The following is a 26,214-nucleotide window of genomic DNA, read 5'->3' on the forward strand; positions in this document are numbered from 1 at the left end:
CCCTGTCTCCGGACCACGTTTGGAAAATGGACTGACGGACTTGATGGCACTTTGGAGCAGATTAAACTTAACATTTCGGCTAGCAGCAAAATCGGTACAGATATCCCAAAACTCCCAACGGACTCCCCAAAGGTATTTCCCCAATCTGGTCCGAATGCTTCGGTTCCCTTTTGGGCCGAAAAGGACCATTTCGCACGGAATCCCATATCACTATTTCACCCTGCAAAAGTGCTCATCTGCCGGCCGGGGGGCCATTCGGAGGGGGGGCCAATACTAAAGAAAAAGGATTGGCTCTCTCTCGCTGGCGCGCACTGCCAACCACACAAATGGCGGCCACGCACACCACCTACGATGGCGGGTGCGTGTACAACGAACAACGATGGCCGCCAACTCCGGAGTGCCACCGGAAACGCGGGAGCCAGGACACCGGAGTGTTTGCTTGTGTGTGCGGAGGGTTTACTACGCATGTCACTAGAGCCCCAACCTCCCACCCAATCTGTGGGCGGTCATTCGTCCCCCGTCCCTACACTCCGATACTCTCCGTCGGCGGTGGACACTTTCTCAGCCTCTTGGCGAGCGAGAGAGCGCGTGTGAGAGAGATGGTCACCCTTTCGCCACCCAGAGTTGGGGGTGGTGGAGGTGTGGGGAGTCGGTTCCGTGCTCTCGCGGGGGGTTGGTTACGCTCACGGTGCAAACGCGGAGCAACCAGTCCGAGACGAGCATCCCTGGCGTTCAGACGGTCCGCGTTGTCTGTTTGCCACCGGCCCCACCGGTAATTTGTCCTGATCCACAGAGGATTGTAACCCGACCCACGGCCTCCACGGAGAGCACCACCCTCCGGCGCCATCCAGGAATCGACGGCTCCACCTCCTCCTCCACCACTGGGTCACCTCACCGCCCGCCCGACTGCAAAGTGTTTCAACTGTCGTGAATCGCGTGGAATTAAACGTGAAACGACTCCGACAAACCAGTGCACAAAATTGCATTACAATGCTGGGCTGCTAGTGTGTCCGCCTGTGTGGGTGCATATTGTTCTGTGACGGAAACGGTGTGCGACGACGGAAGTGATGCCAGTGGGTCGGTCCTTTCACCAACCGCTGCTAGTGAAAGTGCAGCCCGGCCACCGTGAGGATCACCATGGCAACGTAACACGGTTCGCAAGGGCGTGAAGTGAAGCAAATTAGTTCACCTCTTTTTTTTTTGCTTATAGAAAGTCCCGACACCCAAAACAAAAGGACACCCGAAGGTGTTTAAAGGGCCGTTTTTGTTTTCGTATCACCTTCTTTAGTTCCTCAGTTCCGTGTTACGTACCGCACCGTGGTTACAGTTTTCGTGAGTGTTTTGTTTTTCTCACTTTTTCGTTCGCCTGCTGCGTCGTTTTCTTTTCGTTCGTGCAGAAGGATCACGTGTCGCCACGCGCTGTGGAGTGACTGCCCCAGTAGCCAAACCGAAGTAGCCATCGTTAGTCGAAAAAAGTCAGTCTCTCGACGCCATTTTGAAATCGTTCCGAGTTGGGGAAACGTCGCGCGGTTTGCTCGTCCTGCGGAACCATTGTTCGGCGTCCTAGTGACTATCGGTTGGCCGCACGGTCCGAGTTGGATTGGGGTCCGAGTCCGCCATGATGATGACGCCCGATCCGGGATCCACGAAACGGACCGATCGTTCGCCGGCTGCCTGTGACCGGCTGGTGGAGGAGAAGGAGCAGGGGCGCCGGTGGTGCAGTGCTGAAACCGGAACCGGAAGGCCGGTGGTTGGCCCACAGAAAACCAACCAGCTATGGTCGCGCGCCGGGGATACGTCGTCGTCGTCGCTGTTCGTAGGACTAACGATGCTTCTGCTGCATCTCGGTGACGGTAAGTCCTTAGGTCATGTTCCTTTAAAAAAAAGACATTACGCAACCGAGTGCATCGGAGCGTGTTACGTTTGACGCGGTTTTGGTTTTTTCTTCCAGTTCCGGGGTGTGTGTAATTAGCTCCTACAAGGACACGAACTATGCAATGCGGCGAATAAGTTCACATTTGTTTTATGCTAATGCCAACATAGCTGGGCTAGGCTATGTTGGGCGTGTTCCCACGGACATGAAGTTTTTTTTCGCACGACACACGCCGTTTAGCGCGCAGCGGAGCGTAATTTTCGTTCGCACCACGCACCACCAACGGTCAAGAAATGGTGCCCGTGACTATAATTATGCTATGACACGGCCGATAGGAATTAAAATGTGCGATCCATCATCCGAAGCAATCAAGGTTGCCTAGGGCGCCGTGGGGAAACAATAGAGCCACTAGACGCCGCACATTCTTCGACTTCGCTGGGCTGGGTTCGGTGGGCACCGAATTGGTCGTTTGGTTTGTCCCTTCACTTTCCTGTACCGCGTCCGCCCGCTCGGGAAAGAATGAAGCAAACGGTGGCGATCTTGCCACCATCATCAGCATCATCATCGCCAATTCTCGCGTCAATTTTTGCATAGAATGGGCGCGCCCTTGGCCAAGGGACAACGAATTAACACACAAAGGCGCACACACCGGCGAGTTTGACTTTATGTCGCTATATAAAGTTTTATATCGCCCCATCCGGGGTGGCCACTTGCCAATGGGCCCATAGTGGGCGCCCAGTGTTTTGATTTATGATTAGGGAATTTAATTTCGAGATGCTCTCGACTCGTTCGGCTATAAGTTTTAACGACCCCACACTGACTGGCAGATGGCATTCTCTAATGAGATATTAGATAAGGTATGGGCCAGGCTAAAATGATTTAAATTTCGTAGGTCCCAGTGATCAAGCTGATCCGTTCTTCGGTGCTCGGTAAATATTTTCATACAGAGAGAAAGCTAGAATTAAATTACAAGAAGACTATTAAACCTGGCAGGGCTTTGTAAGAACATAGCAAAATAATTAAGACCCTTGCTTTGGGCAAATTGTGCTACGGAATCCAAAATTAACTTGAAAACATCACAACAGCTGCTTCCAGTTGAATTAAATTTATGGATTGAATATTATCTAAACCGTTTAGAAAACTGGTTCCAACTGCCTTCCCCAAAAGTCCCAACTGCTCCACAAACAAAACGAATGACATCACCGGATGATGTAACGCGTGGAGAACCGATTCGTCCGATTCTCGAACTCGCGTCTTCCGTCAATGCCGTGGTTGATGACCGACCGACCTGTTGAGGAGCAACAGCAACGTTCTTCGGGGAACCTTGCCGGGGATGCTCAATAAAAACGGTGATCGCACCGAGCTGATCCGCTGTGGCCGTGGTTTTCCTTTCACTTTTCGCCTTCACGTGGGACCCACCATCATCACGTGGACCATCTTGACGCGAAACCATTAACCCGCCGATCAATCACGGACCGTCTCAGCGTGCTTGGTTCGTGTACAAATTCGTGGATTGCACGCGAAGGGCCAAGTTTGGAAAAAGTGGGACGAATTAAATGTGAATTCTTACAGACCGCCGGGCGCACCCGGGTGTTAGATAAACCGGGAACCGGCGTGATGATGTAATTTATACGAGCGCCGGGTTGTGCTCATTATGCGACGGAGTGTAATGGCTCCGATAAGGCCATGCGGCAGGATGTGCAATGTGCGCGAACACCGTTCTGTGGCCTATTACGGAACACCCGGTCGGCGTGGCGGCAAGTCGAGCAAAAAATAGCGTTCGGGACTCACACATTATTATGGTGGCAAAACTGGGGTGTTGCATAACCGGAATTTCTCCTACGGAGCATTCTGTCACCCGCCGACTCTCTGGAGTCTGGGGCGCGAATGGAAGGCAACTTTCGCCGGTGAACGCCATTGCACCGGTCGCCGCCAGGAAGCAACAAGCTAATTGCGAATGAAAACGAAATGCGCGCGGTGAAAGTCGAGCCAGCGGACGAGAGAGTGATACAATAATGCTTACGGTGGTGCGTCGGCCAGAAATGGCGCACTATCGGGCTGCGGCCACTATTTATGGCCGCATAGTTCAGCATGTTTTCTCCCGGGGCGTGCCGATCACGATCGAACAATTTATCGCACCACAGCTCACCGGCCACAGCCGGCACAGGTCGGTGAGGCGACCTCCCGGCACCCCGGAGGGTGTCGAATCGAACCGGAGTTATGCTCCGGCCACCGCACAGTGTTGCGTAACGGCAATCTGAAGGGCCAATCGGTTGGCCCCGATCGGTTTCTATCTGACTGAGCCGCTGCTCTCAAAGTGCTCCACTTTTTTGCGTTTCGAAAGGAACGGCTTGAGGCTTTGACACTACAAAAAGTAGGGTTCCATCGTTCGCCCTGAGTGCCCTTTGACTTTTCGTCTGTCTGTGGCCACATCCCGTTGGAGGCAATATTATAATGGTGACCATCACCGATTCGGTGCGGCTGCTACGTGCAGAGGGTTGTTGATTATTTGAGAGTCTTCGGTTGAGCTGATACGTTTGTCTGAAATATACAAAATTGTGGTTGATCAACGCGCTTCCTCGCTCAATGATCGCATTAATTTAATTTGCCTTACCAAGGATGCTAACACACTATAATTAGATTATTGTAATTTTTAAACTTAACATAAAGACATCAGTTGGTTCATCACAATAGTGTCCTGTTTTGCAAATAATCGTATCCATCCACTCCTTTTCGGGAACCATCATTCCTCAAGCATCCAGTTTGTAAATCATTTCCGCTCGCTAATTGGCACTTCCATTGCGACACCCGCTTTCAGCACGGCATAAAGCGTACATAATTGGCATATCGTACCCGGTTCCTTTGCTCTTGTTCCCCCACCGGAACAATCTGTCTTCCCCTCCGGTCGAGAGCGCACCGTGGTGTCGTAAAAATTTGTTCTCACTTTCACACACAACACAACCAATGACTCTGCTCGGCGGTCTAATGACGAGGGTTGTGTCCTGTTTTTCGCTGGCACCGAGCCAGATAAGACTTTTATAATAACCGTATCGATGATAAACATAGCTTCCTGCGCGTTCCTGGTCACAGTCACCAGCCAGCTGAGGGCGACGGAGGACGGCGGAGCACAAAATCGCGACAGTCACGTGTTGATCAGAAAATTAAGTCATAAATCATAAGAAGCTGCCGCGCCACCCTCATTCGGCCGCCAGCAGCACGGAGTTTGGTTTTATGGTTCGCCGTTTGAATGGGCGACACAAATTGAACCGTCTGTTGAAAACCAGAAACTAGTTACCAGTTGTTTGCCGGTGCGGTTTCGTCCGGGAAATCTAACTACTTTTGGGGTAATTCAAACGAATCACTGCGTGGCGTGAGATTGCGTCTTGTAAAAATCATGACGAGAAGCGTTACTAACCAACCGGGGTATCTAAGTAGGCAGCGAAATCCAACTTGAGGGATTCATTATCGTGATGAAAGGCTGTCGTTTCATGCTTGGAGATAATATTCTAGCAAAAGTATGAAGAGAATGATGTACTTTGTTGCCTGTACCTGTAGGCGCAAAAACTCAACTCGCAGGACTTGGTTTCACAGTTGCCTACAATCAGGCGCGAATAAAACTTTGCATCGCTAAAGCAAAACAGACCAAATTGTTGCATACCTTTAGGCGATTGTTTTAGTTGAGCTAGAAGCATTGCACTATGGTTAAAAGGCGGTCATAAACCGACTTCGAAGTTATATTGCCTTAAAATAGATATTTTAACTATGACCAACCCGAATTTTTAGCCTTCTTGGATGCTCACTCAGTGAAGTGATCTGTCAAAGTAAAAGAAGTGTTAAAAATTACACACGTAAGAAATCCCTCTAGAGAGATAATACCGATGTGAGTTTGGATGAAGAGATGAACTAATTGCTGTTTCCTTGCATTTGTATTTCCATAAGTGATAAGATCTTTATCAGAAAATTATATGATCATCATCAGTGCAAGTGCCATGCATGTTGCATAACTTCGGGCGCAAAAATGCCTGAAAATACCGAAGGACGCACATTATTGATAAAATGTTGCATTTGATCAAAACACAAGCAAACAGAAGCGTTTAAGAACTTTGTAGATTCTTTCTAAATCCATTTATGTTCGCCTGCCTCATACGAATTCCCCATAGTACATCGTCCGTAACAAAATCTTAGAGTTGTCTTCATTTACGCGTTCCTGAAAATACAATTTCAAGGCAAGAGGATCGAAATTAAGCTTTCACTTTGTGATACTTTTCTTTCGTATTTAAACAACAATCGCGATGTCGGGAAATACATATTTCTAAGCAGTGGCAAAAGCGAGCCGGTCACGTGCGGGCGTTAGGCATATCGAGTGGGTGAAATATTAAATTTTCCACGCGGTGCCTCTGGCTCGTGTTGGCGATTGTGAGTCGCCCGAGACCAGAAACAGTCGCCCTGGTGACGATGAGAATGGCACTCTTGGGCCGAGCTCTGCCCGGGAAGTGCAAGGATAATGGGCGAGCACGGCGGGTGAAAAATAATGGTTCTACTTATTCCTGGCAAAATACGCTGGCGGAACGAAAGACACGGTGCCGAGATGGTGGCGGGCTCATTAGAATGCAACAATGATGTGCAGAAAAACTGAAATATGATATCTTCGGTGCACTCCGGTTTGATGGTCATCGCAACAAATTAAGAGTGCGAGTGCTGGCAGGCTCTCGGCCCGAGGTTGGAAACAATGTTGCAACACTTGGTGGGCGGTGAATTAAAAGTCATAAACCGCGCAAATTTTGCATAATTAATTTGAATTTGACCGACTGTGCCTGAAGACAACCATTTTTCCTTCGAAGCTTTCGAGCCGCTAACGGACCAGACCCGAACCCAGAGGGTCCTCAAAACGCAAACGTTCCCTCCCGGAAGGTTCCAACAGTGAATCTTTTTCAAATCCTATTACGCTTGTGAAGAAAAACCTTCCCCAAGCTCAAGTGGAATAAATCAAAGTGTTTAAAAAATGCGGATCCTAACGGCAAAACACGGCGCACCGGCACGTACGCTAGACTCTGCGTGTAAAATTTTATCACATTCCGAACTTCATTTAATTTGATTTTGCCGCACGAATGGACAAATTTCATCCGTCCGCCGGAATCGCGGAAAGCGGAAAGAAGACTTCATTTGCCCGACTAGAAAATTAACGTTGAAAAACAGAAAATCTCAGTTATGCTGATACCGTCAAACCGTCTCAGAGTTGGCACCCCCGAAGGCCCATGACACGATGCGAGGACAAGATTGTGTATCGATTCGAACGGCGCTACACCGCCGTTCCGGTTCCGGGGACAAAGGACACTGACGCACACAGATACACACGTCCACCCAGACTAACCGCATGGCACGGCCGGAGACCCCAGCAGGGAGTCCGCGCAGCAGAAACCGTCAGAGATTATATCGATAATAATCTATCCATTACTGTATATAGGGCGGAAAGAAGTTCATTAAACATTATTAGTTTGGTGTGGTGCGTGGCGTGGGTCGCACATCATATTTTTACCATTTGCTGATTGGAAGGGCCCTCCGTACGTCCTCCCGGCGCCCTTCGGCACCCTTTTGCTTTTCCGCTGGCGGAGTTTTCCCTTTTTTCGCCACGCGGCACGATTTTTGTCATCATCCCTTCTTTCTGCAACGTCGTCGGCCTTTTCTGTCGGCTTTGGGCTGTTTCCTTCCTTTTTCCGGCACGGTGCCAGGAAAGAAAATAATGATACCCACCGACCGGACCCCGGTCCTTTCGGAAAACAGGAGGACAAATCAAAGGATATCCCTCCCTCGTTTGGGGAACCGGTTACGCGAATACCTGCTTCATGTGCGAACCACGAAAAATGTGTTTGAATAATTTTAAAAAATGTGCCCAACTCTCGTCTTTTCTGTGGAGAATTGAAGTAAAATGTACTACAAATCCCCAATGTGTTCCGTGGGGAACGAGAGACCATTAAAGAAGAAACGCACTCCAAGCCAGTCACTTTGGACTTTATTGGGCCCAGAACGGTATTTACTCCACAACGCTGAGCGACGTTTTGCCGCCATTTTTGCGTCCTCCTTCGTCACAATGAGAAACAATCGATGGAACCGACCAAACCCCACAGAATGCCACCGGCCAGCCCGAGCCACGGGGTTGACGTTTATCAGACATCTCAAGTACCGCCAGGACCACGGCCTTTCGCCGTCAGCGGTCGCGCCCGGAGGAAGTCAAGTTTATTGATTTATCCGATCTTCCATTATGCACTCCGTTTGCCTACGTCTGGGTTAAGTATTGCTTCCCCGGCCACTACCAAGCCCGGCATCGGCAATATTCCATACTCTCTTTATTTGTGGGCCACCGGCCGTCGGCAGCGTTAGATTCGTATCGATTGTTGTGCCAATATTTGAAGTCATTCAATAACTGTCACCATCAACAACCGACTGTGTTGGTGCCCCACAGCGATAGAGTGACGATTTCCGTTTGGGCCATGTGGCTCAGGGATCATGAACTACGACCCAAAAGGGGGCTATTACTTCGCTAGAGCATTCTACGACCATGAACCCAACGGGAGTTATAGTTTGGGTAATAAATCCGAGAACCGATCCAACCTGAACCGATCAGCTTTAACGTTTCAAACACTTGCCAAAACGCACACACCGCCACATCTGTGGTATCGGTCACATTAAGCAATTTTCTCGCCTCTTGCAAGGCCTTGCTGCCGGCGGCGGGTGTTGAAGACGCTGACAACGGTGATGAGGCTGATCTAATTTCCCCGGCCGACCGTAATAGGATTTTCTTCGGCTGCGGCTCTCGTCTCTTCAGCTCTCGGGGTGGAATTGTCTGCCCCGAAAGCGACCAGAGGGTCCCGGTTCATTAGCAGTGCCTAGGCGCGCTTCAAGGACCTGCTCCTGGAGGCATCATATGAGTTCTATCGAGTATAATCCGTCGCCCGAGACCGATCCGTTGTGAATGTGTAATGCTTGCGGGCCATTAATTCTGTTTCTCGAGCAGGAAAAGAAAGGTCGGTGGGTCGTTTACTTGGGTCGTCTTCCTGGACAACCTGCTGCGGCACCAAATCAAAGTTGTTACATCGAGACGGATTCTTTTCACGGTGAATCGACGGAGGATCTGCGTGTGCGTCTGTGATACTTTAATCCAACGGTCCACAGCACAGCACTCACCTGTTCTACTTCGACTTACCTTTGACGGGTTTATCCTATTCTGTGCCGTATGCTTCGTCATCTGCATCTATCCTCTTGAGTTCTCTACCTATCCTCTAACAAAAGTAACAGGAGAGCAAACCACGTAAAATAATATCATTTTGAAATTGATTTATGTTATGGCGGGCATCGAAAATTAAGTCTGTGTTAAGTCTGAAAATTGTCTACATTCAGGCGCAGGCTTGCCATGCCGCTGCACGTAAAGCGAATTATCTTTTGTCTGGTATGCTCGCTTGTTACTTTTGCCATCAAACAACAATATAAGCATAAGCTTTGCTAATCGCTTTAATTACATAAAGAGCGGACAATGACAAGGCGGAAGACACACACATCAAATGCAACAATGTAGAATTTCCCGCACACAGCAAAGCACAGTGTCTCTTGTTGGTCCGTGGACCAAAAGGAAGAAAAAAAAACACCGAACCGATTACATCTAGTACCCACCAACATCCTGTCGTTTGCTGTTCCACAATGCTCCCGGTTTGTTAGTGGTGCAACGTAGAATCACTCGGATTAACCGGTCCGGAGGCCGGATGTGTTGTAAAGCGAACGTCATCGATTTTTCCTTCACAGCAGCCCACCCCTGGGAAAAGGGCCAGAGAGCGAGAGAGAGAGAAAGAAAGATTGAGTGAGCGGTAGTGGGCAACCATTCAACCAGTCAGTTTAATATCGTTAAAAGTCTTTTGTTCTCCGGCGTTACAGGCGCCATAATGGGGTGGTCAAGGAGAGAGGGAGTCCCCGCACGGCGCAGGGTGGTGATGGTGGATAAATAAACGTTCCCGACGTACGTCGTTGTGTCAGCATTAATTATCCAATCGCAGGACGCGCTATACGGACGGTGACAGTTTTCATTTCCCGTTTCTTCGGCGCCTGCTCCGATGGATGGATGTCCTTGCGCCAGGCTGTCAACAGTGAGGCGCTATTTTCAGCAAGCCCACGGTGTCGCGCTAGGCCTCTCCTTTCAAGTAGGCTTCGGACGCGGCTCACAGACCGGGGAGAGATTCGGGTAACGGTGAAGGTTTAAGGTAATTGATTTTTTCTTGCTACATCCAACGGGGTGCCTTGCACATTTCCATAGCAAAACATCGTCCACCCTCGGAATGGGCGCGCCCGGCCGAGGGGCGATCGAAAGTTCTGTCTCTGTTTACTTAGCTTTAATATTACTCTGCTAAGCCGCCCGAGTCCCCGAAGGATAATAGTAGCCACGCTCCCTCCCGCGGGACTAGATCAAGATGCAATCTCGATCTCGAAAATGTAACGAAGGCCACGCCAGGACTTTCCCTCGCGAGTTGTAGTGCCCGAGAGCAGCAGTCACCTAGCAACGCCACCAGGCTTGCTCCGTTGTTTGCCATTCGTGTTCTAGATCTCTCGTTCTTTCTCGCTCTCTCCACTGTCGACTGAAAGTCCCCGACTTTGGCCGCCAGGGACAGGGTTTCCGCCTGTTGACACAACAGTCTGTCACGGCCGGCGGCACTTTGCATCCCAAACGCTTAAACCCACATTAGGTAAACACGGGTTGTTGCTTGCTCTGTGAGGTGGATTGCAAACTTTACATGTTTAACGACATGTTCCACCGGCAGCAGCTGAGTAAGTCATCCGATAGCCGGTAATTTGATGCTGATCCGAGGCGATAAAAAACATAATCACAGGAGAACATCAGAAGCACGTTAGAAAAATTTCGTGCGATTTTCACTCCACACCCTAATCGATTTCTTTTCCTTTCGCCCAAATTCTCGTTTCAGTGGACTGCCGAGCACCGAAGGAACCGTATTATGGACGCGAAATCGGCAGACTCACCAACTTCGGGCACGGCATTAAGGTATCTGCGGCTGTTGGCACCTTGGCCCCCTGGAAGACAATTTAGTTAATGCTTTCGATAAAACCTTTGCTTCTTCGCCCAGGGTCAAGTGTTCGCCGTCGATGAGTCGACACTGTTTGTCAAAGGGTTCGCGTACGACGGCAACGCACCGGATGCGTTCTTCTGGGTCGGCAACTCACCGCGCCCGAGCCCCGAGGGCTACATCATACCGTACCCGGAAGAGTACAGCGGGAGGTAAGTGTCCGATGGTCTCTGTATTATTTTCTTTTTTTTTTTGCTGGCGACACTTGACAGCCAAGTGACAGATGAGCGTGTCAGGACTCCTGGAAGTGATGGTCTGGAGCGTAACCTTTAACACACATTAAACTGGGTCGTTTATGGACTCGAACCTTACGACCTAATTCAAAGTTCCTGAGGTATCCTGAGCCAACCGTAGAACCAAGCCGTCCGGGGTTTGGGCACCCCTCAATTCCTGGGAGCCATCGTCAATCTCGCAACACCCCGAATCTACACCCCCGGCTTGTATAAAATTCACATAAATTTTTATTGTCACACTTCCCTCCACTAAGCCAGTGCCAGTGCCTGGCACAGAGCCTTGTGGCTACGGCTTAGAATGAACTCCTTCCGATGTCCGTAACGTGCTCCCCTGCTGCTACCGTCCCAGCCCGAAACCTCGCTCAGCGACCGGAAGCGACCGATAATAGTCCTGCATCCTATCTAATCTAGTTTCAGTTCAGGGGCGCTAGGGGTGGTTGTTCCCTTCAGCTCGAGGCGGCTGCATTCTTGCGGATTCGGTCGGGGTTCCGAGGGAAGAATTTGAATCATTTACCGGAGATTAAGTGCCTAATGTTACCACACTAACATTTCGTCACGTTTTCGTGAGAACGATTCTGGGGGTGCGGAAGCTGAATGTGCGACGGATTAGCTAGCGTTTCCGAGAGCATCCTAGACCCGGGCGGATGAGGTGGGCTGGACCGGAATTAAATATTCAACAAATGATCGGTACGTTTTATAAGTTAATTAAATTACAGGCTGCCAAAGAGCGTCGATGGCGCCAAGGACGTTGCACTTTCGGCCGAGTTCGCCGAGACTCTACCGCCGGCGGTAGGAAGGGTACGCTCGCCTTTAATTTCCCAACAGGGATCCGCCTACATCCATCGACGTCACAAATAATTATTCCCCATCTCCCGGTACCCATCAAGCTGATGACCCTCGTTTCTCGATGTCTCGGCATGTCGTTGACAATTATTATGGACTTCCAGTTGATTGCGCGTCAGCAAAAAAAACGACCAGAAATCGGGGAGGAAAACGTAAGGACCAAAGTCTGGATTGGGAACCCCTAGGCGTTCCATTCGGTACCATTAGCACGGGAACGAGCCATCGACCGTCTGTGCTGTACCTGTTCAAGTGGCTTTGCCTTGGAACTCGCCCACCGACCATCATCGGGTGGTGAACGCATTTGGGCGTTTAATTGAAATGGATTATGATTGAACGGGACGAGCGATCCAGACGGACCCTTAACGGCCCGTCATCCCCGGTACGGATCGGCACAATGGACCAGCAGTGCAATCTGGAGCCAAGGGACAGCAGAAATCCCGGTGAATCCACGTTACACCTGGCCGCGTTGCAGCGGGATCGCGAAGATGAAGAAGATGCTACGATAATTACGGCCCGCGATTGGGCTATCCATCATGCTGCGTCAGTTTTCGTTAAGGGAAGAGTGCCTCATTTACATGTCGCTCGCGTTAATCGGTGGCCCATGCGTTCCTGCCAAAGGGTTGAGTGTCGCCAGGGCGAGTAATGAAACCGCACCCCCGGAAAAGACCCGGGCAGTCCATTTAGTTAATGAGAAATGTACCGCAAAGCCAAGCCCACAGGAGCCCTCACTGAAAGTGAAGTCGTTCCGAATGTTTAGATTCTGTCACAGTGGGCCAACCAGGACCAGGTTCACCCAACCGAATCGGTGTGATAGAACCGCGCGTGTGTCCTTTGTGTAAACTTGAAAGTAATTTTCACAATCTTAACTAACATCTCACACGTGATGCTGCTGGTAGTTACTATTGTCACGTCCCGCGATCAACACCACAAAGCGACCAAGGTACTTGTGACAGTCCTGTCCGGGAACCGTGCGCGGAATATTTATTGGCGAACGGGAGCTATCGACCGGGGGAACCACAATCGTGCCGCGGTTCGATTCAATCGTGTCGAATGGCGTTCCCAGAACCTGATTTCCAAGTTGTCCGTCCGCCGTCAGGACTTCAGATCCCTGATTTGCCCGGCGGCTCCCGGGAAACTTCACACAGTCCCCGGGGTGGCTTGTGTCTATGTTGGGCACAGGATGTTTACTTTGCTTTGCTCTCTTGAGCCCAGATAGCACCACACAAGACTGATGGCTGCTGGGTAGTGTTCTCTTCGATTTGATTTTACATCCAGGCACTTCAGCCGGATCCACAGCCGAATCGAATCTCCCGCGAGGGATTTAGACAACTGTTACGGGTGTGCTTGGGAGAGAAAAACAACAAAATGTTCATTTTCCACCCCGGACGTCGTGTTTTAGATAAGTGATTACGCGTAAAAGGATTTGCTCGGAACCGACATCGGACACCCCGAAAGTTGAGGACCTCGGGAGGGCCCCGCACAAAAGCGGAACACATCGTTCTCCGAGGGGCATCGTTCGCAGCAAACTTTCCGTTCCGTGAAGTGGATGGGATTTGGTTGATTGTGTTTCCCGTTATCCCAGGGCCCATTGTCGCCGCCGTTGTTGCCCCTGGTTACCGCGTGGGGCACGGGCACCACGCAACGTAGAGCACAATCGATATGGAGGGTTTCGATCTGCGGAAAATTGAAGGGATTGGCCTCCGTGTGGGAGGTGAAAGCGGCCGGCGAAGGGACACTGGCTAAATCCGGTTGCAAACTCGTAATCGAAATTTTAACATTACATCACCTGAGTTTATGAGTTCATTTTTTTGGTCTATTTGCGTGGCTTCTTTCGGCTTCGCCTGATCAGCATACAGCTGCGGTTCGGTCGTTGGTTATCGCTTGCTTTGATCGTTTCACCGTTTTGACATTACATTCGACGACCTGGGCCTATTTTTAAATTTGATCCAAACGAAAAGAAAAAGATAAAATAAGCACTATAGGATTGCTATTATGCTTTATGTGCGAGGTGTGTTCAAAAAGTTCTAACAGTTTACTCGGTTAACTTAGTTTAGTGTTAAATTACATAACCACAATAACTGAAAAAAAATGTCCCACAAAATGTTTAATTTTATTTGTCCCACATTTTGAACATAATCGATCTCTTTGCAAACCATTTCTCAATCTCAAGTTATTAGAAACGTTTTCGTGATCTATTTGGTTCAACAATTTATAGGTTTTTAGTGGCCATTCGATTAGAAAATGAATGCTTAAGTAATCAATTAAATGTGTAAAGAAGTTGTTGGTTGCCCATGTTTGATGTGATGCAGTCACCAAACACTCAGTAGTACCATTGGTATCAAAAGCTGCTTAAATGGCAAAAAAACGCCGTTCATCCGAACAACGACGTGACCTACACTATGAACATGTTTCACAAATACTTTGTGGAATATTGCGCCATGTCAATAGGAAAATTAAATGCTTCAATATTTCATTCGCAAATAGAGTACACGGCACGGGAATGTGAAAATTCTTTCAAATGGGCCCCCTAAAACGCATCGAGGACACGCAATTTGGCACCCAATATCTGCCATCTTTCGGTGTCATCGTGCCAAAAAAAAACGGGAAAAATGTACGAGATAAACGGTGTCCTGTTCGCGTTCGCGAGCGCGCGCGTCCTTGCGATAAATATTCATTGACGGCCCAAAACGGACACGTTTTGTGTGCCCATTGTTCCGTGCTCATCGGACCGCGCACGGAGCCGTGTTTAGCGTGAAATGAGCGATTTTAACGAAAGTCTCGGTCCGTTAAAATGAAGCTTCCACAACCCCAACACGAACCACTCGACCAGCCAGCCCGTCACTTGCAAACCGGGATGGCCCCCTTGAAGCCCCTTAGTACACAAGCCCGCTCCTCAAGTGACTCCTCACAGGACGTGCCGTGACAGGGACGCCAGCGCACGCACGCTCCGCTCCGTGCTCCCTCCGTGGGCAAGACATTGAAACGCCTAATGCACTTCATTGTAGACGCCACGTGGCAGGCTTCATAATGAAAATTCATTTTAAATTATTATTGCTGCTACGCTACGCCGCCGTCGTCGCCACCCCGGCTGCCACTTCCGGTTGCTGGCGGCGTCAGTGCGTCCCATTTTTAGCACTCCCGCATCGTGCGGGATGCGGAACAGTGCCAAAAACGGGAGGGCAGTACACTGGACCGGAAGTGGGAATATGGGCCCCCCGCGACGGACAGCGAATCGGAAAAGCCTTTCGTTGGTTCCGGCGACTCGGCTTACGCACAGGAAATCGATGTGCCCGGGCACCGGATTTACTATACCTACGTACCTCCGGCCACCGCTCGACACATCATTAATAACGCTGGGGCGGCTGAATTGACACATTTCTTTCCTGTCGGCGACGCACGGCGAAGGTGTCGATAAAATCGGTCCATTTGATTGGGAATCGCATCGGTCGCCGTGCATTCGAATAATGGGACGGTAATGTATGGAAGCCATTTTTTCTCTTTAATGATATGGTTGGATAACAGCAACAAAAACTCACGTATGCACGATCCAGATCAAACCGGATGATTCATGGTCGTGTCCAGCCGTGCATTTCGTCTCGCAATCCTTTTTCGGTTTTATAAATGGATGTAAAATATGTCCCTTTACTCTATCATCGATTGTCAGTAAAGCCACCTTTAACTGTGCTTATTTTTAGTAGCAGACTCGCGTTCCCTCGTAGTATTTCGGTCTACAAATCTTACGGGAGTATCAAGAGAAGCTACCTGACAGAAGTACGTAAAGTGAGACTCTGATTGTTTATTTCACTACATGCGGGACTCTCTTTATGGGCTACAATAATCGAATTACGTGTTCACAGTAAGGGCCATTTTTATTACTTGAACATCAAACAGTACCGAATATGCTCGAAATTATGCAAGTAGGAATGACGAAGATGCTTTTCCCACGTTACTTTTCACGATTATTGTCCGCAAAATTTCGAAGTTTCATAGTTACTACGCTGTTCAATAAGTTCTTTGCCTCGATAACAAAGGCGCGTGCTACGAGCCTAATTATTTTTTTGTTATATTGGTACACTCTTCATTTGAACGTACTTTCACATATTTTCATATGAAGATTGTATCAATATAATAAAAAAATAATTAGCCTCGTAGCACTTGTACTTTTTGTTGTGTTTTTCATTACATTTTGCACTAGAAATTATCAATTGGAAGCATCGCCAAGAAATTGTCGCCATATGCACCGAAACATTGGCCAATTGTATAAAATTTGCTCTTTACAATATTCAAAATTCGAACAGATAATCTCAAAAGGACCCAAAAAAAGATTAATTGAGGGAAATTTCAATTAATCTTAGCAACCTTCTCAATCAATCGAAACTTACGATAGCATAACTAAGAAAGCAAAACGCTTTTGCTGACGGTGTATAAACCAAACGTTGATTTGTTTATCAAAATCATATTTAAACGGTAATTGGACCGTGGTAAACACGTGGATTCGATTGAGATTTTCTTTATGGTCCACTACGTCCACTGGTCTGCGATTTCCGCGGCCGGCCATCAATTCGGCGTAACGTAAATAAATCGGCCTAAATAAATGTTTAACGCTCCCGCGGGGAACGAAATAAACACTGTTATTAACGGGCCCTGCGTATGAATTCCACTCCTATTACGTCGTAATACCCGCGCGGCACGGCATCACCATTCTCATCATTCGATTTTGCCAATCATTTTACGTTCATCAAATTACACTCGGCTGGCTTTCCCGCCCCCGTCGGAAGCATCTCCCGAGAGCTGCATTGGAAAGCCATTTTTCCTACTCCGTCGAGAGGAGGCTTAAGGAACCGTGCCCCGCTACTTTTTGGAAGAGCACTCCCCTCTCAGCACCGAGAGCACCGAGAGACCGAGCATATGAATTCATCAAAGCATATTATCCGTGGAAAATACAATAAAGTCGGTCGGTCTGGCGGCGGCACTGGCGTAACGGAACAGATTGCCGCACCGCATTGGAGCGGAATCCACTTCGATGTCCCGGTGTGGCGGTGAATCTGTTGGGTTTGCTTTGCTGCTGTGTTGTGATCTTTTCCCAACAACAAACTCAGGGAGGGGGCGGAAAAAAGGATGGCAAAGAGATGAAAACGTTTGGAAAAATCTTATCCTCGCACTCAACCACTCCACTGTGGCCCATTGTGCCGTGGCCGTGACGCAGGACATGCGTGCGAAATTCGCACCGCGCTCCGCCGCTCCGCTGACACCGAGGATCAACCGGTGCGACAAACACAATTGTTGTCTCCAACCCACACACACAAGCAACAGTGGCCGCCAGTCGGTTGCCAATCGGAGCCCGAACCGGAGCTGGATTTTGCTTCAAACTCGGATCAGTTTCTCGTTGACGGTCACGGTCGGTTTGTTGGCTCCGTGAAAATTCGGACGACCACGGTGCTAACGGGGCTTTCCCCCTTTTTTTAAAGTTTTCTTTCCATTCTTGATATTTTCGGTTGATTGTTTTTCTATTTTTACAAAACCATTCTTCCCGCCGAATCTTCGGTTGGCTCAGTTCGTTCTAAACACGAGATTGTTCGGGAGCAGAAGTTATCATTTTTCGTCCCGATTTAGTTACAAAAGCAAGAGTACCTTAATTTGTTCAGTTTCGAGTGAAGCTTGAAGCCGGAGACTGCATCAAAGCAGACATGAAGTCATATTGGGCTTTTTGTGGTCAAGCCAAATCCTGCAATCTTTGTCAAGTCTCATTTGGTTAAATCAGCTTTAAGCAGAAATACAAATTAAAGGTTATTGTTTACAACCTTCGTTCCTAAAAATGCAAACGTTATGGTCTATAGACTTTACTCTAAAGACCATAACGTATTAAATTAAATTTATTTTTGACTATATATTGTTCTTCTATTTATATATTTCGATTATAAAAATTATTAATACGCCATCAAGGAGATTTTTTTGCATTGGGCCAACTTAATTAGTTTTAATGTGTCCCTTAATGAGTGTCGTAATGGTTTCGCCTCCATGCATATGCCTTCCATAGAAACTGTTTTATTCATTCGTTACCCTTGACTCTGCAATAAATAAATCAATGAATAAACAGATAAATTATTCAATTAATAAATCTGAAAATGTTTTTTTAAATTCTTCGGAGTTGGAAAAATGAATTTGGATCAACTTAATAATACAACGATAGAAGGACACTTGTGAACAATATATTACATTAAAATAGAGGCCACACTTTCTGCTGGGCCCACCGTTTGTTGTGGATACCATGAGAAGCCGCGAAGCATACCGGGACTGACTGTGGTTTGTCCACCGGGAAAACTGTAGAACGAAAAGTGTGGCTCGCGAAACGCGAAGAAAGCAGAGCCTCGTTTCCCAGAAACCCTACCCGGGAAACAAAGAAAGGGGAATCGAGTGAGGGTGACGAACGTAATGGTTCCCGCTTTTGCCCCGAGCATCCCGCGAAGTCCTGGCACTGCACGGCAATCTGCACGGGGAAACAAGCATAACGAATTATATATCTTAGATTACACCTCATTAAATAATGATCGATTAAGGGCGAACGACATCCGACACCCGGCGGCGGCTTCCGCCCCGTTCCGCTTTCTTGCTGGTTCCGGCAAAATATTCGACGATATTCGCTCGTTTGTGCCGGCGATAGGAAAAGCCGTGGCCATAAGCAAAAGGTCACTCTCCGGAGACGGCGAAAAAATCGAGGAAAACATGGTATCGAATTTGTAGCAGCTCATCGTGTGGATGGCGCAATATTGAGACCGCAAACCGCACCCCGAAGTCCCTAGCACACGTTGGTGCATAAAAACGAACCCAGGAATGTACAACGAAACCACATTAAAATGTGTAACGAAACATCAGAAACCGATCGGGGTCCGACGTAAACAAAGACGTATCGTGTTCCGCTGCTTTACTGGCCCCGAGCCGAATCATCAGCATAAAAATGTTAACGTGGATCCGCTGGGGATGATAGTGGTACCCCGTGATTTTTGCAATGCAATGAAATATTTTCATCATTCGATAAAAACAGCTTGTCTCAGCATAAACCACCCCTTTGGAATCGTTAGAAAGATTAAATGTGTCTAGGAATTGCATCGTTTATTCATGAAGGCCAATCAGTAAACTGGACAGTAAGCACTAGAACCTTGTGCCTGTTTATGAACTATTGTTTCTAATTGCAGAGAACCACCGGTGCTGCAGCAGCACAACAACACAGACATCATCCTGAAGCTGCCGATGGGAAAACGGATTCGCGACATTCGCTGGCTTTCGGTCTGGTGCCGACGGTTCACGGTGAGTTCTGGAGTCACTTCCACCAGTTTACTGTTCGTATATATTTCTTAAAAGAAATTTTAAATGTTTTACCAGCCTTTAAACATCGTATGTTGTCTTGCTATTGTGAATAACATTTTTAAATGTTTCTTTCAAAATGTTTCAAGAAGTAAAGCATTGGTTATTATTTCAGATTTTTTGTATTTAAAGTTGACTAATTTCGGGATGCAAACAACAAACAAAGTTAATGCGAAGTGAATCCTTTTAACTTCGAAACGAACGTTGTAACGAGAATGCTTAACCTCAATCCTGGCATTCTGATAAATACACTCCAAAGGTTCGAACTGGGATGCTGTGTAGTCTTGGAACACTGTTCGCTGCAATATCTTAGATCCGATCAGCCTGGCACCGTTTTTGATGAATCAATAACGGGAACGACCAAAACTCGCTTTCGAGCGCGGCCCGTAATTTGTTTCCTTCGTTTTTCGTCTTCGTTTTCGATGATTCAAATCTAATAATATTCACAACACGCCATTACAGTCCACAAGCAAATCGAATTAATTTCAACCAAATGCACCTCACATATCGCTCGCGCTACAGAGAGACAGCTTTGGCCCGTTCACTCCGCGGCGCCAGGCTCCAGTCCGAACGCAACCCGCCGCTGCACTAAACCCATCCATCCCGTCGGAGGTGGCCTTTTCCGCCGCCCTCCCGAAGCCGCTTTTCCAACTCACACTCACGCAATCAGAATCATTTTACGCACACAGATTCCCGTTTCGTTTTTCCACCTTTCTTTTTCTTGATAGTAATTCCGATAAACGAGCGCACACTGCGCATGCTTCGCCACAAGTTGTGCACACCTTTTACGGGGAGCCATGCTGTCTGGCAGGCGCGCGTTACCATCGCAACACACTGCTGCTCCTTGGTCTCCACATCCTTGCCGGCACGGCCACGTCCTCTATCCTTGAAAATTGTAATAAGGATTCCGTCCACACAGCAGGCCCACCACGGCTCCCTGCCGACGATTAGCTTCACTCACTGCCACGAACACCATCGAGGTGGCATTGTAATTAAGAGAGAAAGAAAGAGAGAGCGCGAAAGGGCAAGAGTAAGAGGGAGAAAATGGAGACGGGGGGATTAGGAAACTGTTGGACCAACGGAACGGAAGCACCACTAGGGCGCCGGGGAAAATTGGAAAAATGACGGCTCATTTGCGCGACGGGCTGCTAATCCAGAGTCCGCGGGTTTCCGAGCCACATCGGGTAATTACCTTAAGTACGCCCATAGAACCGGGCCACCAACCGGGACGGGATGATGCTCCAAATGGGATCATTTTCGACACACGGGAGTCCCCCCAAAAATCCAAGGATCGGTCCAAGGGAGCGCAGGGATCGGTGGACACACTTGTCATCATAAATCAACGGCTGCTGCTGCTGTTGCTTTTTGTCAAGCTGCTGGTCGTCATCAAGCCACTTCTAGGGTCTCCGCATGCTAATGGCGGACTTACAGGATGTTTCCTTTTGGTGCTTTTAACGGCAGCGAAAGAGTGAAAAGTTATTTACATTATGGCCAGCGACTGAGAACTTTAGGGAACATTCGAACCCGAAATCATGTCATTGGACGAGTATATTAAAAAAAAGTTAGGTTTGGCGCAGGTCCTAGTTTTGTTTAATATAATTGCAGGAAAAGACATTAAAGACGCTCGAAAAGCTAAAAATTTGAACCTTCAAGCTAACACGTCGTTGAATAATTATTTTTCAATTACTTTTAAAAGTGTTTTAATTATTAATTTCGTGAGACGTCTCAATCGCGACACAAGTTTCACTTTTGAAAATTACTCAACAAAACAAATTAAGCGGAATTAATCTAATTTTCGGTCTCGTAATTTTCTCACCGATCCCATAGGTCGATTTTGGCGAAATCTTCATCCCGCCCGGGCTGGACGTACCGAAGCCGCGGGTCCTGCCCGAGTTCAAGCGGCTGGCGCACGGGCTCCGGTCGAGCAACATCAGCATCCTGGACGCGAAGACGTTCTACATTCCCAACCTGCACTACGACGGGGCCGGACCGGACGCGTACTTCTGGGTCGGCAACGGGTCCGAGCCCAACATTATGGGCACCAAAGTTCCTAACGAGATCGGTTCGCTGGAACCGCTGCGCGGCTACCAGGGCGAGGACATCGAGATCCAGCTGCCCGGCAATCTGACCGTCTACGACATCGACTGGCTGGCGGTGTGGTGCGTCGAGTACCGGCACAACTTTGGCCACGTCTACATCCCGCGGGATCTGGACGTACCGCCGGCCCTCGGGCAGACGAAAATAGCGGTAGGTGATAGGGCACTGGAACTGTGTCGGTCGCACAGGTCCGTAGGTCCTTCCATTCGGTGCATTAACACGGTGTCTCATTGTGCTTCTTTTCTCCAAAACACACAAGCCGCCCTGGTGGTACAAGCCGGTAAATTCCTATTTGACTATTGCTGTGGTTCACCTGTCAATTTGATACAAATCCCTCCCCGCGAATTCCGTTACTGAAAACTTTGTATAGTTCATCCTCCATATCTTGCCATTGCCATTAGTTGTTCGGATGCCCTTCAGACTCTTGTATCTCTGACTTACTCCTCCTTTCTCGTTTGCCCGCACAGACCACAACGACATCGTCCACCATCATCACGCAGGGCACCAGCAAACCGACCAACGTCAACTGTCGCGAACTGATCCGTGGCCGACTGAACGTCATGTGGGAAGTGCTGGATGATTACATCGTGATCGAGCTGATCGGACGGATCGCCGAGGAGCAGTACATGGCGTTCGGGATCTCGGGGAGCCACGGACACCCGCAGATGGTCGGTGCGGACGTGGCGGTAGCCTTCTACGACCGGCGGCAGCGCCGGTTCCGGGCCGAGGACTACTACCTCTCGTCGTTGGCCCAGTGCGACGGCAAGCTCGGTGTGTGTCCGGATGAGCGCATCGGTGGCAAGAACGACGTGGAGATCCGTAAGTCGAGAGTGCGTGGAATATGGGGTCATACAGCTCATCTAAACCGCTTATTGCAGTGTCCGGTGACCGTAGCCACGGTGTGACGCGCATCAAGTACCGTCGGTTGCTGCAAACGAACGAAGCCGTCAACGATCGAGCGTATCCGCTCGATCGACAGGTATCGGTGATTGCGGCCATCGGACCTCTGAACTCGCGCGATGAAGCCAACTCCCATACGCACACTGGGACCGACGTGACGGTGGACGACGTGCAGATCGATTTCTCGTCCAAAAATGATCACACCTGCACCGACGCCCTCGACAGCTACCGGGAGGAGGACGGACCGGAGCCGTGGCCAACGAGAATGATTCTCGGCGAGCGGGTTATCACGGCCCGGATCGGACCGACCGGTGGCAAGCGGGGCTACACACCGATCACGGGCAACCCGTCGTGGGGTATCGCGTGGTACATGAACGACAAGCTAATCCCGGAGATCTACGTCGAGCGTGGCCAAACGTACACGTTCGTCGTAGAGGGTGGCGATGAGCCGACGCAACCGGCCAAGTAAGCAGAAGAGATTACGTTTGGTCCGGTTCGGTTTTTGGTCATAACTCGGCTCTTCCAGATATCACCCACTGTACATCACGAACTCCCCGGAGGGAGGGTACGGCCAGCTGTCGGAGGCCCAGAAACGCCGGGAAACCGTCTACGCTGGCGTCGAGTACGATTCGTCCGGTTACGCCGTTCCTACTGCAGGTGAGCAGCACGAAACAGGGGGACTTTCCTGGGGCATTTGACTCACATGGAGGGGATTCTCTCAATCGGCAGCCGGTCGGTACTGCGAGTGGAAGCACAAGACCATCGACAAGTCGACGGAAATCGCAACGTTCGACGAGTACATGAAGACGCTCCAGTTGGTCTGCGACGACCCGAACGGCCAGCCGTCCTACCTCAACTGGACCGTGGTGGACGAAACGCCCGATCTGGTGTACTATCAGGTAAGGGCGTAACGGGCGTAAGAACCTCGAACGTCGTACTTATGGCCCCGATTCTCTCCCGACAGTGCTTCACGCATCGCAACCTGGGCTGGAAGATCCGCGTCGTCAATCCGGGTGAAACTAGTAAGATCAGTGGATCGCATGGTCTGTACGGTAGTGGAGTCACGGTGCTGCTCGTGTCCGTCGGGTCACTGATGGCGTCGGGTCTGCCGTGGAGTTTCTGATAGTTTTGTGCGTGCTTTGCTACGCATCGCCTATGACGGGGGTCGGGTCGGGAACTGGGGCGATTGTCCCACTGGCGACTGGAGTTTAACTAGGATCTAGAGTGCATTTGCCACACTCAACCCACTCGCTGGCATCTTTTGGAGCCTGTTGCGCCTATGTTGTTTGTTGAGTTTCCGGGATGCATACCGAGCTGGGGCTGATGGGTGAAGTCATGTTGGTAGTGTGGCCATCGGTGGCCATTTTTCTGCCCTTTCTTTTTCTGCCACTCCCAACTTCACGCCTCGTGCCGCTCGCGCGCCGATGGAAGCAATGTCTTTATCCGTCCACACACACAGACCGACACAGACACATCAAGGGTTATCATTTCAAAACAATAGAACGTGACCACAGATCCGGCAACCGTGGGCCTCGCGATCGGTCCACTACCACTATGGCTTCCAGCGGGTGCAGCTCCAGCGCGACCTGTCACGTGGCTAGGGCGGGCGTTTTTAGGTAGGCAATTCAACACATTTACAATGCAGAGCGCTGCGCTCTCTCTGCTGGCGGTGCCGGTCTTTGGGCTCCGCTAACCGAGCCCAGGAATCCCCGCATCCAAAAACCAATACAACCATGCGATATCGCTGAAAAACATATCTTACCTAGTGTGAATCTGGAATGGCGGCGCGGCGGATGAAGGACCCCACGAAGAACCGGAAGTGGAATCGGCACAACAGACGAAGCAAAGCTTTGCTGTGACGGAACGAAACGGAGAAACGGACACACAACCGTTAGCTAATCAATTTACTATGCGGATAGGCGGACGGCTTGACCACGGAGAAGGGTTGAAACGTGGACCATGTTCCGCGGAAGCTTAGCGTTAAACGGCATGGCACCCGGGAAGGGCGTGTGCTTGTACAGGATGCCCAGGAACGGCTGATGCTTGAATTTGGGTACAACGTCTAAGTTGTTCTTCCGATTCGTTACCAAACCCTGTTCACGTCCAACATTTATTTTCCAATGACATCGCATTTTTATTTTGCTAGGTTACATCCGTTACGTTACTGCTTGTTGAGTAGATATTAGAAATGCTAAAAAACACTTTCAAAATAGTTTATGCAAAGCAAAAAAGGAAAAATAGTTAAATCAAAAGACAGACAGACCTTACACTGTAAAAACATCGAAGTTTAAGTTTATGTCGCTGTGCCGTTTGGCAATCGGACTGGGAGAGCGGCAATGGCGGAGCGTTAAATGTTAAAACAACAAAGAAATCGAAATCGTGACAATAATCGATTAAGTAAAACTTTCCAACACTAAATGACAATAACTAGTGGAACGGAAATGGTGGAAAAAGGCGTAAAATGCATGCGAAACAGAGAAGCACACTTTATTTACAAGTGCAAGTGACAATAAACTTCAATTTGCAACTTTGTATGGAAGCGAAAGTGGAAAGTAAAACGATGAGGACAATAATAAGTAACAAAACAGACCATTCAAATAAACCATTCCATCAACTACTGTTTCAATCAACTGTCAATGTATTAAAGTAGCGGTTACACAAACTAAACAAACGTAGAAAAAGGAAGGGTCGATTTAAGGCACCGCAAGCCGATCATTACTAAAGGAAACTCTCTTTCGAGCATACAAAATATGTACCCATCTTAGATAGAGTAAGAAAACAATTGCACAACAAACGGATTGTACTCCATTTCTTTCTACACACCGTCGCATCGCTCAGAGATAGTGAAGGATGAAAACAATTTAACGTGCAGTGATCCCACAAAAATGGTTACATGTAAATATGGGTATATTGGAAAAATTTGAGCACTTTTTGAACCCAATCTTCTCTGAGTGTAAAGCTTGCCACAACAACCAACCAACAAAAAAACGAGCAAAAACTAAATGCCGAAAATTCTAATCATTGTTCAAAATTATATAAAACCACAGTAAGGAACACTGCTAATCGATACGAATGCAACAGCGACACAACGTCACACAAAACTTATCGTAGTCAATAGGGAACGGCTGTTGTGAAACCGAACTAAGATGGGCGCCGGGAAGACGGTGCACCACCTTCACTTAAATAAACTCTTTCTAACAGTAATTGTAAATTTAGCATGAAAAAACTCAAAATAGGCTGGCGAAATGCAATTCATTCAAATTAAACTACTCGGGCGCGAGAGCGCCAGTTTTGCGTGTGGCAACGACGAACGCCCTGCGGCCGAAGTGGTGGCAGATCATTCTACTCTTCTTGTCTTTGAGAAGCGCACATAATGAACGAGAATCATCTAATTACGACAATAATGGACAATAAAGATAGTGATGATGACGGTCGCATATACATACAAATATATATATACATATATATATATATACATACCTAAGACTAAGCTGAAACAAAATTTATAATTATACATTGTACATGTAATTTTACAATCCTTTACGAAATTAAACTAAACAAAAGGCGCAGAATTACCGTTAGAATAAAATTTTACCATACAAACAATAGCAGAGGAAAAGCAGAAATGGCCAGAAAATTGGAGGCCAAAGTCGACAAAAGACGACTCAAAGCTTATTGTTTGTTTGTTCCGATTGATTGCTGTGCAACTAAACACGCTCTAAACGTACAGCTTCGAGAATGAAAATTGTTCCGTTGAAGTTTCGCAAGATGCAAACCGTGCAAT

At 48.6% G+C, this 26,214-nt stretch overlaps 1 protein-coding gene across 1 annotated transcript; it reads left to right on the plus strand.

Moving 5' to 3' along the window:
- Positions 1-1,636: 1,636 nt before the first annotated feature.
- On the plus strand, positions 1,637-24,579 carry LOC131208431 (protein Skeletor, isoforms B/C). The gene is made up of 10 exons (XM_058201179.1): positions 1,637-1,853; positions 10,837-10,913; positions 10,996-11,147; positions 19,265-19,376; positions 21,261-21,680; positions 22,031-22,349; positions 22,409-22,895; positions 22,957-23,087; positions 23,160-23,329; positions 23,395-24,579. Exons 1-10 carry the CDS (start codon positions 1,829-1,831, stop codon positions 23,551-23,553), a joined length of 2,052 nt encoding a protein of 683 aa, XP_058057162.1. The 5' UTR covers positions 1,637-1,828; the 3' UTR covers positions 23,554-24,579.
- Positions 24,580-26,214: the final 1,635 nt, after the last annotated feature.

The sequence above is a fragment of the Anopheles bellator genome, chromosome 2 (genome assembly GCF_943735745.2).
Source record: "Anopheles bellator chromosome 2, idAnoBellAS_SP24_06.2, whole genome shotgun sequence".
NCBI lineage: Eukaryota > Metazoa > Arthropoda > Insecta > Diptera > Culicidae > Anopheles > Anopheles bellator.